This window comes from Akanthomyces muscarius (genome assembly GCF_028009165.1).
Source record: "Akanthomyces muscarius strain Ve6 chromosome Unknown contig_18, whole genome shotgun sequence".
NCBI classification, from domain to species: domain Eukaryota; kingdom Fungi; phylum Ascomycota; class Sordariomycetes; order Hypocreales; family Cordycipitaceae; genus Akanthomyces; species Akanthomyces muscarius.
In genome coordinates this window covers 995,010-1,010,810 of record NW_026611618.1, presented here as the reverse complement: position 1 = coordinate 1,010,810, position 15,801 = coordinate 995,010, and the positions used below count along the sequence as shown (strand labels likewise).

At 54.6% G+C, this 15,801-nt stretch overlaps 4 protein-coding genes across 4 annotated transcripts; 3 read left to right on the top strand and 1 right to left on the bottom strand.

Annotated features, from left to right (window-relative positions):
- Window positions 1–638: 638 nt before the first annotated feature.
- On the top strand, window positions 639–2,108 carry LMH87_008792 (uncharacterized protein; the record flags this gene model as incomplete). Its single annotated transcript, XM_056202023.1, has 4 exons — window positions 639–866; window positions 937–1,609; window positions 1,760–1,826; window positions 2,033–2,108. 4 exons carry the CDS (start codon window positions 639–641, stop codon window positions 2,106–2,108), a joined length of 1,044 nt encoding a protein of 347 aa, XP_056056626.1.
- A 5,111-nt stretch (window positions 2,109–7,219) lies between these two features.
- Window positions 7,220–8,341, top strand: LMH87_008791 (uncharacterized protein; the record flags this gene model as incomplete). The annotated part of the gene is made up of 3 exons (XM_056202021.1): window positions 7,220–7,415; window positions 7,470–8,195; window positions 8,265–8,341. 3 exons carry the CDS (start codon window positions 7,220–7,222, stop codon window positions 8,339–8,341), a joined length of 999 nt encoding a protein of 332 aa, XP_056056625.1.
- A 906-nt stretch (window positions 8,342–9,247) lies between these two features.
- On the bottom strand, window positions 9,248–9,523 carry LMH87_008790 (uncharacterized protein; the record flags this gene model as incomplete). The annotated part of the gene is made up of 2 exons (XM_056202020.1): window positions 9,248–9,252; window positions 9,313–9,523. The coding sequence occupies 2 exons, from the start codon at window positions 9,521–9,523 to the stop codon at window positions 9,248–9,250; spliced, it is 216 nt and encodes a 71-aa protein (XP_056056624.1).
- A 3,841-nt stretch (window positions 9,524–13,364) lies between these two features.
- LMH87_008789 (uncharacterized protein) lies at window positions 13,365–15,692 on the top strand (the record flags this gene model as incomplete). The annotated part of the gene is made up of 5 exons (XM_056202019.1): window positions 13,365–13,738; window positions 13,806–14,382; window positions 14,446–14,571; window positions 14,632–15,476; window positions 15,536–15,692. The coding sequence occupies 5 exons, from the start codon at window positions 13,365–13,367 to the stop codon at window positions 15,690–15,692; spliced, it is 2,079 nt and encodes a 692-aa protein (XP_056056623.1).
- Between the last annotated feature and the right edge of the window lie 109 nt (window positions 15,693–15,801).

Here is a 15,801-nt window from a genome sequence, read left to right as displayed (position 1 = left end):
TTGGAATAGTATGAGCAACACGACATTATTAATGGACATGATTTTGGGGGTTGTGTTTTTTTGTTCTTTTTTTTTTGAATGACCTGGGATCTCGGTACACGAACACGGTAGGACACAGAACGCTCCTTTTACATGTACTCGTTGGGCGATTTTTTCTCTCTCTCTCTCTTTTTTCGATTCCGGATAAGATTGCTGGTTGGCATTGGCGGGGAGCTTTTTGTTTGGTTTGGTGCTGGTAGACATGGAGCAGCGGAACCAGGCGTTTTTTCTTCCTCCCTCGATAGAAACTGACGCACATTGATGCGTCATTGCATAAGGTCACTTTTTGATGACGAGACTTTTTAGCCTGAATATTGATTGCTGAATAACATTACCTTGTTCACACTGATGTTCTTTATATATGGTGCTGTGGATGGTTGTGCAGTGGAGCGTCCATCAGAAAGATTATGCTGTACCACCACATTAAATTCTCCTGCATCGACCTTTGCGTATTCTCTGTTCAATATAAGATCAATCGCATGTACTTTTTTACTTACTCTTGGAATGCTGGAATTCTCCGAAAAAAGCATGTTTCTCATCATGCAGGAATGCGGTCCGGGTGCTGCTCGGCGGCGGCGGCGGCGGGCGGTTGTGGGGCCATGGACACACCCTCGGCTGGCGGACTGGTGTCTTTGTGCCTCGGGATCTACATACCACATCTCATCATCTCAACCTCCTTCAAGATTTCCTCAGCCACTGTTTCCCGAAAGCCTTGTAGCAGGAAAATATACTCAAATAAGCGGCGTGGTATTACAAGCGAAGCGGGTTTTCTTCTTCTACTACTACGAACCATGTCTCTGGAAAAGATCTACATTGTCCGTCATGGAGTGAGTTTTGCAATGCTCATTATCATCATCTCATGGATCAACTGCTCACACCAGGGTATTTCTGCTGCAGTTCCGCACGGCCTGGACAGTCGACAACAAGGGCAACTACCGCTCGCACATTCCCTCGCCGACGGGCATCGCCGCCGACCCGCCCCTGACCTCGCACGGCATCGCGCAGGCCGAGGAGCTCGCGGCGCACCTGGCAACGCTGACGCCCGCCGTCGAGGCCGTCTACTCGAGCCCGTACTACCGCTGTCTGCAAACCATCGATCCATTTGTCAGGCTCCAGTTGGCAGCCGCGAGCGCCGGCACGCTGACCTCGCGGGCGGCGGACACGGTGCGCATCCGCGGCGAGCACGGCGTGTGCGAGTGGTTCGGCGCCGCGCCGTTTGAGCACCCGCAGCCCGCCGACGCCGCCGAGCTTCGCGGCCTGTTCCCGGCCTACGACGCCGACTTCGTGTCCCCGGTGAAGCCGCGGGTGCACGGGGAGACGTACGCGCAGCTGGTCGCGCGGGTGCGCGCGGCCATGCAGGCCCTCATCCGGCGGTGCGACGATGAGGGGAGGCGGAGCGTTGTCATTTGCTCGCACGCGGCCGTCATTATTGTGCTGGGCCGGGTACTGACCGGCCAGCACCCTGACGAGATGGATACCGAGGACTTCAAGGCATTTACGTGCGGGTTGAGCGTGTATGCACGGGGAAGAGGGGCCGAGGGCAAAAACACCGACGGCAAGTCGGACAATGGTGAGTCTGGAAGCACATATGTCTTGAGCGCTACTTGTTTTTCTTCCTTTTCCCCGTTTCTCCGGTGGCGAACGTCACGAGTTTCAGAGACTGCCGAGAGACGACGGGAAAAAGTTGGCAAGGAGAATCATGCTGACCACTGAGACACAGTTGGCAACTGGATTTGTGAAAGGAATAGCGACTGCAGCTTCCTGAGCGGAGGCGAAGAACGTGGATGGTACGTTACTTTTTTCACTATATTGCTTTGTTTTCGTCGCGCCGGGCATAATCATAACGTTTGGCTGGTATTGTTGGCGCTGTTTTTCAAAGAGACGCGACTGACTTTCGTGTCTACACACTTTTACGCGTCGTGCCTCTCTGTCGATAGAGCCTGATCTCCGCTAAACGCAAACGTATCCGCTGACCTTACTGACTTCTGTCTAGGAAGTTTGCGGGCGATGAATCCTTTCCCGGTACAGGATCCATGTCGCAGGATGATCCCGTCGAGTCTAAGTTGTAGGCAAAGACAGACCTTGAGACCGTATGAACGCAAAGCTGCTCAAAGAAGGGGGTGTAATCTTCCGAGACCGTGGAAAGTCTCGCCGCCTCTCTCACCATCTGGTGCGGGTGGGCTCAGTCATTGTTCATGCGGACACCATAGTCTCTAGACAATGTCTGAGGTTAGCTTCCACGCCCCGCTAGCGCGATAAAGAGCGACGGACGAAACCGCCGCACCAAGCCAAAGTAATGACGGATAAAAGTTTGGCTAACAGAAAATAAAGAATTCCGCATCCCGGTTTAGAATCGATCATTTGCGGAGCCAGCCACCGGCATGGCGGACAATGCCGCAGGGAAGGGAATCTTGCCGAGGCCTTACTGAATCGGACCCGAGATGGAATTGGGCAACGCTCGATGGCAGAGAGATTCCCGCCCTTTTTTTTGGAGTGAGCACATTTGAGATGAGACCTGCTCAAGGGATGAAGAACAGATGATAGTTCTCTTCGGGATGTGGCCGTTTTCTTCTCGCTCAACAAGGTAACGCGACTTCTGGAAATAGGTTTGCCGTCGGACCAGCTCCAACGAACTCGTGGCAAAGCGGAGTGTTGACAGTTGGTGGGAGTAAAGCAATCCGATGCTGTCTCTTAGCTTGCGTCAGCAAGTTCGACAACCGGGCTATTGTCTTGTGGTGGCGAAGACAATGCCAAGCTGGACCCCGTTCGTCTACGAAAATCAGGTGAGAACGCGATCACGGCAATGATCAAGCTATGTCGCGGATGCATTTTTTTTTTTAGCTGGGGGTTGCAACAAAACATCATCGAATCTCAAGTTGCATGAGGGCTTGTCTTCAGAATAGGCTTGATGGCATCGTATCTCTGTAGGCAGGGCTTGCGTGGCCGCATTAGGAAGCCGGCGCAAGCAGTTTAATGACAACACCACAAATTCGGTCATCCGACGCTATGAATCAGGGCACATAGGAGACTTACAATGGGAATCTTGTGGTGGCAAAAGCCACTTCATGACCTGTCTGATGCGTGTTGTGGAGAGGCGAGCTAGGCTGTGCCACTTGCTGGACGGTGGGTGTTCGACTCCCTTGCATCGCCGACGAGATTGGCGCCAACGGTACCTTGCATACTGTGACTGGGTAGTTCATGTAGGATTCAGGTACCTGTAGAGATCGGGCGAAAATGCGGGCATCAGAGAGAATCTGTGTGCCTTGGTACCGTCACTACTGAATCAAAACAGTCGACGTGACTTGGTCGGCGCGTGGCAAGCTCGGGCGTAAAGAGGGTTTGCCCACTGACGCAGAAGCTGGCCGCTGATTGCCTCTCCGATGTCATGGAAAACTGAGTTATTATGACGGTCCTTCAGGGAGTCCAAACATGCTAATTGCGTGAGGTGTTTGTCGCCAACTCACCGTTGCTCAGACCGGCGACTGGGGACGGCATCACCGTGCATACGAAGATTTACGTGCACTCGTGTCGCCACCAAGGCAAGTGTGCAAGACAAATACTAGGCGTGACTCTGAAGAAGCAGGTTAATCAAGTCTTGGCGGATGGTGATCCTCGTGGCTGCATGAAGCCATTAGTTCCTAACCCTTCATTGGCCTGCATGAAGGAGATTAATCAAGATGCCCGCTCTGCACTCTGTGAGAGTCGATTCGCCACAACTCATCCGCAAATGCCGATATCGTGGAAAGAGATTCCTACCTAGAGCCGCAGACACGCAGAAAAGTGTCTAATTGTGAGGTCTTGGCCCTTGCAGTAGCCTCCCACCATGACGAGGCAGGGCAATGGGAAAAAGAAAGGAAAATAATTTCCACAGCGCTAGCCTCGCACGCTTTCAGTAATGAGTAGCCACAGTAGTTCCATGCGCCTTGCACATATTATGCACACACAGACGCCCCGCAGACAGACTTTGCAGGATGAGCGCTGGTGAAGATGAGATTAGCCAAGCCAAGCTCAGGGACAATGGCAGCAAAAGAAAGCGTGTGAAACCAGAAAAAAGAAACGAGGCGCAGTTCGCTGCATTAACGGTGTGAGGGTCGCCGGTGCCTGGATGATGATGATGATGTTAGGGCGTGGTTGGTGCTTGATATACGTCGACAGCACTCACGTAACAATGGCCGGGGAGGAGGAGCTGGCGTGCAGCTGAAACACGGGCACTCGGACAGGAGGCGGTGCGAAAAGAAAGCATGCAGTCGTTGAAGGGGCGCCACCGACGTTGAGGAGGTAATAAGCGATGGAGTATTATATGGTGTTGCAAAAGAAAGTGCTGAATGCGCAGCCGGTTGTGTGTAGGGACAGAGTGCGTGGCAAGTAGCCGGGCGATGCAGTCAAAATAGCCTGCCAACTGCCAACCCGTCAGTTCGGACGGCAGCTGGCAGGCTGGTCATAGCTCCTCAACCGGCGCCAAACGGGACCCCAACTGGCGCAAGCGAACTCTAGAGCGCTAGGCCTGATACAGGCTAGTACGAGCTAAGTATTTCCTTTTTCGCCCTGCTCACCGTCCAGCCAGAGGGAGCCTCAGGTACAGCTTTTCCCCGCCCTCATGCCCTCACGGACGCTGCAAAAGCAATCCTGCTGCTGCGCACAGCTTTTTCGTTGAATGGCCCTTGAGCGATGCAGCATCAATAAAGCCCTAGCGGGAAAAAGAAACGGCGAGACGAGAACAAATTGCTGCCAGAATGCCTGCAGTCCGCTGTTGAGCTCGCTGTGTAGACAGCAGTTGTTTTGCTTGCAAACGAAGTGTTGTGCTAACGCAATGTCTCTTGACAGCAACGAGTTTTTGCCTACTTTTGATACCGCGCAAACTACCTGCTATTTTCACGTTCATCCCTCGCCCTCGTCTCCGTCATCTAGTCAGGTGCTACGCATGTTTTGGCATCGTGTGTGGCACTTCAGACACACAGGACACTAGCTGTTACACTTAGTTGGGGAGAAAAAGAAAGTCCCTACATAGGCAAGCTATGCCTAGCGGAGCATTTCGGTCATATTGAGCCCTCGGATCTGCTACATGCTAGGCGGTTGACTACTCTCTGGCTCCTCTGGCTGCTCGCTATGGCACCCAGCCGTGACGTGCTCCCTCGCACGAAAGGACCCCTCGCGCCGATCACTTTTTACTATCAAGAATAGCCACAAGAAATTCGATGATGGCTACCCCCGCAGTTTACTACTTGCGCCCGCTGATATTCAATGCTTGCTTTGTGCGGTGCTTGGGCCGTTTCTGTAATATAGCCAGCCTGCGTTATACAAGTCTTGACCCGCAAAGGTGCTGTAGATGGTAAATTTTCGACGGCCAGTCTGGAAAAGCTGGGTCAATAAGATGGGTTATGCACACCCGAGAGCGGAGCACCGATGCTACTATGCAAAGATTTCTCCCCATCACCGACGTCCCATTGCCTTGGGGTTGCGGCGGCTACCCTTGGCTGACGGATCGGCTTCGGGGGTCTCGCACATAGCCAGCCATGGCTTACCAGTACGACTTTTCAGGCAGCCGCACCGGAGTTGCCACCCTGTGACGGAGCTAATTGGAAGCTTGCTGTACCGGGAGTGTGGTATCGTATCTATCACTAACTACAAAGTCGTCGACCACACGGCAGTGGTGGCAGATGGAATCTGCCAGTCCGACATGGGAGCAGCAGCAGAAGAAGCTTGACTGATACGCGCTTCCGCCGGCGAACCACCTCGGCCAATTGATCGGATCCTATTTTTAAGACTTGACCTGCGCTCTGGAGTCCGTGATGAACCAACGGAATAACTAGTACTGCCTGGGAGCGACTTTGACTTTGATTCAGCGGCTTAGCCATTGTTCGCCCTGCAGCGAGAGTCCCCACCACCTCGCCGCTCGCCGCTAGGCCAGATGAAGAGCACCCGTGGCCTCTGGGCGTGGCTGCAAGAGAGCGAGAGAAAGGCCGTTGTCTTGGATGGCTGAATAATTCCGAACACTACGCAAGAGGCTAGCAGACTTTGTGCGCGGGCAAGACAAGCGCTGAACGAGCACTATGACGAGCAAGGTGGTGTGTGGTGCGCGGAGAGTCGCGAGCGAAGCCTGGCCTCTTTTGCGTGGTGCGATGCAGGGCAGCCACCACCCACACACTCGCGCTCAACCACGGCCGCCACACGACACCAACTAGTTAATCTGTACACCACACCACACCACACTGTGCTACTGGTACGGCTCTTCGTGCATCACACACCACCTCCATCACCATGGGCCAGGGCCTGCATCTGCGCGGAAACAAAGCAACGACGGCACAGCCAGGGAGTCTGCCGGTGGCAATTCTGCCCGCATTGCCACACATATGCTGAACCCCTGCCACGGCGCCGCAGTTGCTCAGGCGCAGGCACCAGGCACCAGGCCAGGCCAGGCCAGGCAGGCTCCGTCGACCTCTGCTGTCTGCACAATGTGAATACTCAGTCCCACCGTCGTCCACCCAAGCCCGCTCGCGTCTCCGCCTCGGCAACCACCACTGCACCACAAGTCCACCACCAGGCTCCTTGGCTCCGAAGCCCTGCTTGGGCTTGACCAGGCTTGACCAGGCTTGACCAGGCTTGGTCCCGTCTTGTTCAGACTGGAGCAAGGGTGACACACAGACCCCTCGTCGTATCCAAGACACTCAATTTATCCTGCCTGTCCCGGTCTTTTATCAACAGTGATTCAGGTACGCTCCCATGTTGACGGCACCGGCAGAAGAAATAAGCCTGCATAAGCAAAAAATAGCAAAAAATAAAAAAGTGATCAGACGTTGACCATCGCCCGGGGTCTCGACAGCCTCTGCACCCCCATATCGTCGACTACAAAATACATCGACTCCCTCTCCATTAGGACCCAGTCTCTCCCGTGTCAAACTTTCCTCCACTATCCGCTCCTTCTTCCAAGCCCTTTGCTATTAATTGCTCTCAAGCCCTTGGGCTCATCATCCCTCGTTAATATCCAGCATTATACTATTCCCCCTCACGCTCTCTAGCCCCATATCGTCTTGACAAGCGCGAACCTGCTCAATACGCATTGCTGCACCTCGCTCTTGCTGCAAACCAATATTCTCCGCCCAGAAATCTCGATACGCCCTTTTCTGTCTTGCAAGCCGACCAACAGGGAGCATTTCTCCAGTTGCCCTCGACCATGACTACCATGATGCAGCATCGCCCAGAGTATAGCGGGCTATCCTCCGTCGGCAAGTTTCGCGTCAACTCATTCACTCACATCGACAACTCAACGCCGAGGAAGCTTTCTGAAGATGCTCTTCCCTCGCCCATCTACCGAGCTATCGTCCACCCCAACACACCTCCAGAGTCCGTCTCCGGTAGCCCGAGGATCAAGTTTGAGAGTATGTCGTCCGAGACTGACTGCGACTGCTTGTCACTTGACTAACCAACGACAGGATCATCCTTCTCTCTCAACACAGATTGCTCGCCAGTCCCCAGGCTCTCTAGTCTCGGACCTCCTTCCAACTCGACTATCCGCCTGCCCAGCCTCGACGAATTTGATCAGGGTGTAGAGGCTCTCGCTAGAGCCCACGGTGGCCAGGTCCCTTGCTGGACTCCTGCCACCTCTCCTCATCCCCACGCCGCTCGCCGTACAGCTCTTCCTCTGCCGCCCATCCAGACCTACGCTTCGTCCGCGTACTCACCTCAGGCTTACTCGCCCCAGGAGACGTACTCTCCTTTCACGCAAGACCCTTTCATGCGCACCCATGAGGGTTATCCGAGCCCGCCTCCAGACGGCGAAAACAGACACATCAACCAAAAGTACACCACTGAGGAAGGAGATTTCATCATCTACGCTTGGCACGATAAGAAGCTCAAATGGCAGCGTATCAAGCAAGACTTTGCAGCCATGTTTGGAAGAACTCCTGAGCGTACCGTCCAGGGTCTGCAAGCCTGGTACTACCGAATGAACCAGCGTATTCCACTGTGGGACAAGGATGGGTGGCTGATTTTCGAAAATGATGAAGATTTGGAGCCCAAGCACATCGGCATCAAGTGCCGCGAACGGGACAGCCAAGACCGCCCCATGGAACCCCTGGGCCTGGCTCAACGGTACCCTGAGCGAGCCATTAACTATTCTTGGGTGGATCCGGACGTCAAGCGCAAATCCCGCGACTGGGGTAAGTCTCTACCTGCGTTTTGAAATGCAACCCGACGCAACGGCATATGCTAACATGACCACCTTGAAGCCGCCAAGCGCATAATCCAATACCGCGAACGCCGGGAGCGTCGCAAGAGAAAGGAGCAGCGCCGACTGAAGTTGTAAACGGTTCCCCGTTTCGGCAGTCACGACATTCCTTACGAGACCCATGTACTATATTTGTCACATGTACCACTATTCGGCTTTCCTTTTTTTGTTATTTTCCGACAATCTTTTCCTTTGTTCAAGAGCATTTTTTATTTTGACTCTTCCCTCGGCTTGTCTTGGGACAGCCTGCAGGGAAGCGACTTGGTGGAGTGGACCGACCCCAGAGGCCCTCCCTTGCGACGACGGGGCGATCTCTCTCCCTCGCCTCGACAGAGCTCTGTCTACAAACCATTGTGTATTGTTAGCGGGGTGTGTTTGGTGCTTTTTCTTCTTGTTTACTATTTTCAGAGGTTGGCGCTGCCTTCCATTTTGGGAGAAAAAGTTTGGAAAGGGACTATGACCTGTGGCACGAAAAGCATATTGACGGCTTAATGTTGGATGTATGATGGAAGCACTTTGATACTTTGATATTTTTGTCCTTGGTTCTTCCCACATGTATAATGAAGAAAAGGTCAACATTGGAGATGTATATATTATAAACTAATAGTTTGATTGAATACGAAAAGAACACGTACAATAGCTCAAGCAGTTGCTCTCTTCTATCCATCTTTCTCCCTGACTTATTTTGGTAGACCAACTTGGGAAATCAACAAAGCTCTGGTCACAGCGAGGCCGGGCGGCGCTGGTGGGTGTGGCATGACTAGGTTGCCCAAGGACATGGTAGTCTTCCCCCGGTACTTGGTGGGCCAAGCCCTGCTGTCATGCATGTTAATATTAGCGATTTGGTACCTACGGAGGAATAAATTGAGCTACGCTGCAGGTGCAGAGCCCGGGAATACGGAAGATCAACAAAATTCATCAAGAGCCCTGGCGTATGATTCTGGTGGCTTGCGTTTTTGCATCGAGACATGGCAACGGCCCGAATTACGCTGCAATGGCGTTTTTTAGCTGAGAAAAAGATGGTGTAGGGCTGGAACAAGGGCAGTCACAGAAAAGAGAGGGCAGCAAGTCTTGTTCGCTCTGACGCTTTCCTTTTGCCTGCGCAGTAAACATCTCATCCCCTTCGTACGACGTCGCAGGCGGCGCTGGGTGTGTGGGTGGGGTTTCCCAAGGGAAGCTCGGGGTCATTGGGAACTGTCGGATGGAGAGGAAGCCGACACCGACGCCCTCGGGTATGGGCAATGTGAAGTAGATGTGCATATGCACATGCAAACAAGAAAGTGGCGCAACTGGGCTCTGCAGTGGCGGCGAATCACGATGATGAAGATGAGCGAAATTGTTGGCCAGTCGCGGCGAGCGCGCCCCGAAATCTGGACTTGGGGATCGGCGCAAAAAAAGTGCATGATTTCTTAGCTTATTTCGTGACAAGAGATAACATCCGGGCTAACCAACTAGAGGAAAGGGAAGCAACCGTCCCCCCCGGGCCCGGGCCGCTGGTCACACCCCTCTTTTGGATGTGACGTGAGCAAGGGTATCTTACAGTCTTGTGCAACACGATTTGTTATGTATGTACGCCCAGTGAGGGGAGGCAGAGAGATTGGCAGATGAGAAAAATGTCCCATCCTGTAAGTTGAATTGTTTGCCTCGCCAGGGGGCCAGGAGGAGGGGGAGAAGGAGGGGGACAACACCCGCGTTCCAGGGAAGCCGGGGTCGTCTAAAGTCTTGACTCAACTAGCTCGATGGACTCAGGCACAGGCTCAGGGTCCGATTCCGAGAAGTTGAGCTTGCACAAGCAAAGCGGCACAGGTTGTCTGCCGTGTAGCGTCGCTGCAAGGGGTATACGGTTTGGCCGATTGGACCGCGATAGTGACGATGCAGCCGACGTCGAAAGCGCAACGGCAAAAGAAGATCAAGATCATGTTCATTCATGCTGGCCCTGGGCTCGTCCACACACACACATTCGGCAGAAGAGGGTTGTGATTGGCACACCCTGCTCTCGGAACCCAACTTGACATGGGTGCACATGTGAACCTCCCCCCTGCAGATATTTTCTGGGGGGGAGGGTGGTGGTCCAGAATGTCCATTAGAAGAATTTCGCGATGCCGAAATACATCACGAGCTAGAAGATGCCATGGAAGCAATCTTGAAAAAGCGCCAGGGGCGGTCAGGTGGCAGCAAGCCTCTGCGAAGCACCATCTACATCTACCGCGAAAAGTTGGTCCTTGCTTTGGTCAAGCGACAAAATCTGCAATGCGATACTCTAAAATGCTAGCGCGACTTGTCAAATGCTAGTTAGTTGACGGCAGTTTTTTCTGGTGTCCAACGGCTTTGACCTGCATATGCACGCCGCGGCGCACGCACCCCCATGTCGACTACAAAAGGCGCAGTTGGCACGTTTCTTTAAATCATCATCTGTTTTGCTGGTGAAGACGCAACTAGTTGGCAGAGCCTCTTCAACTTCTCTCAGCCTTTTCTCTCGCCCGTCTTGGCCAGGAGGAGCCCAGCTCCGGAGAGATCTGCTGAGCGAGAAATCCACAGCGAAAGCCACAATGGAGAAGAGACTGGACGACCCAATCTCAGGAGAAAATCTGCATGCATGGGCAAATTGCATTGTTGTCTCGCTCTTGGTCCCGGGACAGCGGTCCCGGCAGCCTGGGGCTGCGGGCTGATGACAACTTCCTTGTTCATCTGCACGACCAAAGCCAATATAAATTGATTACGAGCGGCCAACCATTGGACGCTAGGCCAAGTTGCGTGGCGCGTCTCTTGTTGGGCGCCGGGTGTGCCCCAGCCATACCCATAGCCTGGGCGTGGGGGGAGAGAGAGGGCGAGGTCTGTCAATGTGACGAGAATAAAGCATCATATGTAGGCAATGTCCGTGCGGATGGCGTTTTTCCTCTCTCTCTTCCCTGGACAGGGGGGAATATGTGTTCTTCTACAGCGATGCGCGGGGTGCCACAGAAGAGTCATCACTTGTGACAGAGGTGAAGAGACACGGGAAACTGTGCTTAAAATAACGGAAAAGGAAAAGCAGAAACATGTCTCGAATATGAAGTCGTCATCATTGACCGGCAGGTCGACAAGCTTGCAATAAGCGAGGCCTACTACTTTTCGTTTTGTCTCTACCGTCTGCGGACATGGACATGGACATGGTGTTGTTGGCTACGGCTTCAGCGCTTGGAAATAATTCGGCAGATGTGTCAATACATGACAGTACCATGAGTCGACCATGATGATCCCATCGAACATGGGTCTCCCCCGCCCCTGCGCTGCCATCTGAATGCCAAGGAAAGCGAGCGAGCGAGCGAGCGACGACGACGGGCGCTCGGGTGCGCGGATCACGACAGGACAGGGGGGTCATCTCGTTCGGGGGGAAATGGGGGACCAATGGGCAAAAAAGTGGAAATTGAGATATGCTCAAGTTCAGGTGAAAATAAAAAAGGGAACCGTGAGCAGAACCACTTGCCGCCACAGACTGCGGTCAAGACACTGAAGATACACAGACGGCGGTTCGGCAGAGCAGAGACGAGAGCACCCTGGAGCCCAACCGTGCGCATATGTGTCAGGGGTTGAGTATGACGAACACAATCCCCTCGCCCCATCCATCCATCCTCTAGGGCTACTGGTAGAATAAACAAAGGAAGAAGAAAAATGGTGGGTTTGTCCAATTGTCTTGATGGACAGTCAAGAAAGATTGGGTGCAACGGGATATTTGTTCGTTATGCATTGATGCCCGGAGAATGGGTTGTTTAAACAACGCCCCCCCCCCTTCCAATCCCCATCCCCCCCTGGACGAATAATAAATAGCGTACCAGTACGGAGAACAAGGGACGAAACCCGCCTGAAGAGGCTGAGGAAAGCTTTGCGGGCGCTGTAAGCTGCTCCGTACTGTTGCGTCGGAATCACACTGCAGATAATTATTCAGCGGATGCAGCTTCCGAGCGGGCCTTTTTTTTCTTTTTCCTTTTTTTTGTAACTTGGTAGAGGAAAAAATCGATATATCGAAACTCGTGTACTAAAATAAATTCGTGACTGTGCCTGCTTGGCGAAATGACGACGACCAGGGCCCCAAGACGAACGACGACGACGACGACGACGACGACGACGACGACGACGGAATTGACCATCCGCCCCGGGAGCAACAAGGGCTCCTGTCAGTTGCAGCAGCAGCGGCAAACCTTTTCGGAGTGCCCGCGCCGGCAGATGGCTCTGTATCTTTCTTTCGGCGCCGGGGGTGGCTGCTGCGACCCCCCCTTTTCTCTCTCGGTCGGCACATGGACGACTGACACGGCGACGGACCGGACGAACAAGGCACACTTGGTCCCGGGCGGCCTCTCTCGGCCTCATTGGGGTTTGGAAACCGTGTTGGTCTTTTCCTTTCGGTCTAGTCTTTTTTAGTTCTCGTCAAGTGAGTTGGTTTAGAGTATTGACCAAACTTGCGACGGCGCCTCGGACGCGTCGAACCGTTGCTGAAACGGCGACGCTTTGACTGGTTCACATCGGCCCCCTCCCCCAAAGCCCGCTGAATAATTAGTGTACAGAAACGCATACTGGTACAGTACTGGTATCATGCAAGGACAGAGGCTGTAACTGCTACGACACACGGGTCCCGAGAGTCCGTGATGCTTCCTATCTTTGACGTAAAACACCAGCTTTCTAACTCGCCGTTGTAAAGTATTGCCCAAATCGGGACGTGCTCGCTAAACCCCAATTGTCGAATACTTGACAAACACACACCCGTGGCGCCGTCTTGCAAGTTGCCAGCAACCCACACTAGATAACTAGTTAGTTAGCACAGTGATGGAAATGCAGTTCCGCAGCCTGGTGGCATCACCAGTAAACTTTCCCCTCTTGCCCCTCCAAAACGGCTCCCGCGGGGTCCTAGTATTCCCTTGTCCAAAAAAATCCCCGGATCTGCGACAATAAAAAAGAAGCAAGAGAGAAGATAGGAATCACATTTCCACACCTTTTCCCCTGACCATTGCCAGCTATAAATAAAGTTGGAACGGCATTGTTTCTTGCTCTGAGCAAAATAGAAGAAGAAAAGAAAACTTGCTCAATAAAACTTGCTCATCATCGTTCCATTCACGAAACGGGCATCATGGTTGCTGCTGCTGCCACCACCACCGCGACCCCGCATCCGCTCTCGGCCTTGACGGCCGATGAGGTCCGCCAGGCGCGCGACGTCATCCTCAAGCTGCACCCGTCGTCGGTCATTGACTTTCGCGTCATCTACCTGCTCGAGCCGCCCAAGGCCGACGTGGTGCGCTTCCTCGACGCCGAGCACGCCGGGACCCTCACCGCCGACACGCCGCGGCCCCCGCGCCTCGCCCAGCTCAACTACGACGTCATTGGCGGCAGCACCGGCGACGCCGCCGTCCCGACCCAGTACCACGAGTCCGTCGTCGATCTCGGCGCCGGCAAGCGAATCTCCAATGAACTGATTGATACCAAGTACCACGCCAGCTTGGGCATGTACGTTCTCTCAGTCACCGCGGGCCCCGACCCCTCCTCACTCACGCGTTTCTAACATGTAAACCAGCTTCGAGTTTGACAAGGTCGTCAAGTGCGTCGAGGAGTCCCCCGAGTTCAAGGAGAAGCTCAAGTCCGTCACCCTCCCCGACGGCTTCGAGCTCGTCGTCGAGCCCTGGCCGTACGGCGGGCCCGACGACGCCGACGGCCAGACGCGCCTCTTCCAGGCCCTCTGCTTCGGCCGCGACGCGCGCAGCGGCAACCCCGACGCCAACTTTTACGCCTACCCGCTGCCCTTTATCCCCATTGTCGACGCCCGCACCATGACGCTGCTGCGCATCGACCAGCCCGCCACGGGGAGCCACGACGACGCCCTCGTCGGCGTCACCAACGAGGTCGGCGTCCTGGACCACTGCCGCCCGGCCGAGTACGTGCCCGAGCTGCTCCCCGGCGGCGTCCGCAAGGACCTCAAGCCCCTCACCGTCCTGCAGCCCGAGGGGCCCAGCTTTGCCATTTCGGATGCCAATCTGGTCGAGTGGCAGAAGTGGCGCTTCCGCGTCACCTTTAACCCGCGCGAGGGCGCCGTCTTGCACGATGTTCGCTACGACGGCCGCAGTGTCATGTACAGAATTAGCATGAGTGACATGGTACGTCATCCCGGTTAAAACAGTTCTTGATTTACGGTATAATCTGACAAAAAGCCATCACAGACGGTCCCGTACGCGGATCCCAGACCACCCTTCCATCGCAAGCAAGCATTCGACTTTGGCGATGGCGGCCTCGGCAACTGCGTCAACAACCTCACTCTCGGCTGCGATTGTCTCGGCGTCATCAAGGTATGTTCGAACCTACTTTCCTTTTGCAAATAACATCGCCAACTTACATCGCCTCCGTAGTACTTTGACGGCCTGCTCACCAAACCTGACGGCTCACCCGAGCCCACCAAAAACGTCGTCTGCTTGCACGAGCAGGACAACGGCATCAACTGGAAGCACACGAACTGGCGCACTGGCCGCGCCGTCGTCACCCGCCGCCGCGAGCTCGTCGTCCAGTACATACTCACCCTCGCCAACTACGAGTACGTCTTTGCCTTTATCCTCGACCAGGCCGCCGGCATCACGCTCGAGGCGCGCGCCACCGGCATCGTCTCCGTCGTCAACATGGACGCCGGCAAGACGGCGCCCTGGGGCAACATTGTAAACCCGGGCACCATCGCCCAGAACCACCAGCACATTTTTTGCCTACGCCTCGACCCAGCCGTCGACGGCCACGCCAACACCCTCGTCCAGGAGGAGAGCCTGCCCGCCGCCGTCGACCCCGCGACCAACCCCAACGGCAACTTTTACCACGTCAAGACCACCACCATCACAGAGTCCGCCGGCCTCGACCTCGACCCGTTCAACAACCGCGTCTTCAAGATCCAGAATAAGAGCAAGAAGAACCCCGTCAGCGGCAAGCCCGTCGGCTACAAGGTCGCCGGCCCGCCGACGCAGCTGCTCCTCGCCGCGCCCGGCTCCATCCAGTCCAACCGCGCCCTCTTTGCCCGCCACCACCTCTGGGTCACCAAGCACAAGGACGACGAGCTCTACGCCGGCGGCCGCTGGACCATGATGAGCCGCCACGAGGTCGGTGGCGTGAGCGACGCGGCGGCCCGCAAGGACAAGGTCGACGACGAGGACATTGTGCTCTGGAGCGTCTTTGGCCTGACGCACAACCCGCGCGTGGAAGACTGGCCCGTCATGTAAGCCCCTTTTTCTCTGAGGACTTTCCGAGAATAACATATGCTAATGGAATAAACAGGCCGGTGGAAATGATTCAAGTGCACATCACGCCGTCCGACTTCTTCACCGGCAATCCTGCGCTGGACGTGCCGTCAAATGCGGACATTGGGTCCAAGCTTACCGATGGGGGCTGTTGCAGCGCTGCCAACGGCACGAATGGGACAAACGGGCACTAAGTATTGGCCGTCATCTCACTTGGGGACAAATATTATGAATCGTGTAACAATAAAGATGAATGAATGACATGCCAATTGAGGTTCTTACAAGTCTAGAGTGAACAAAGTG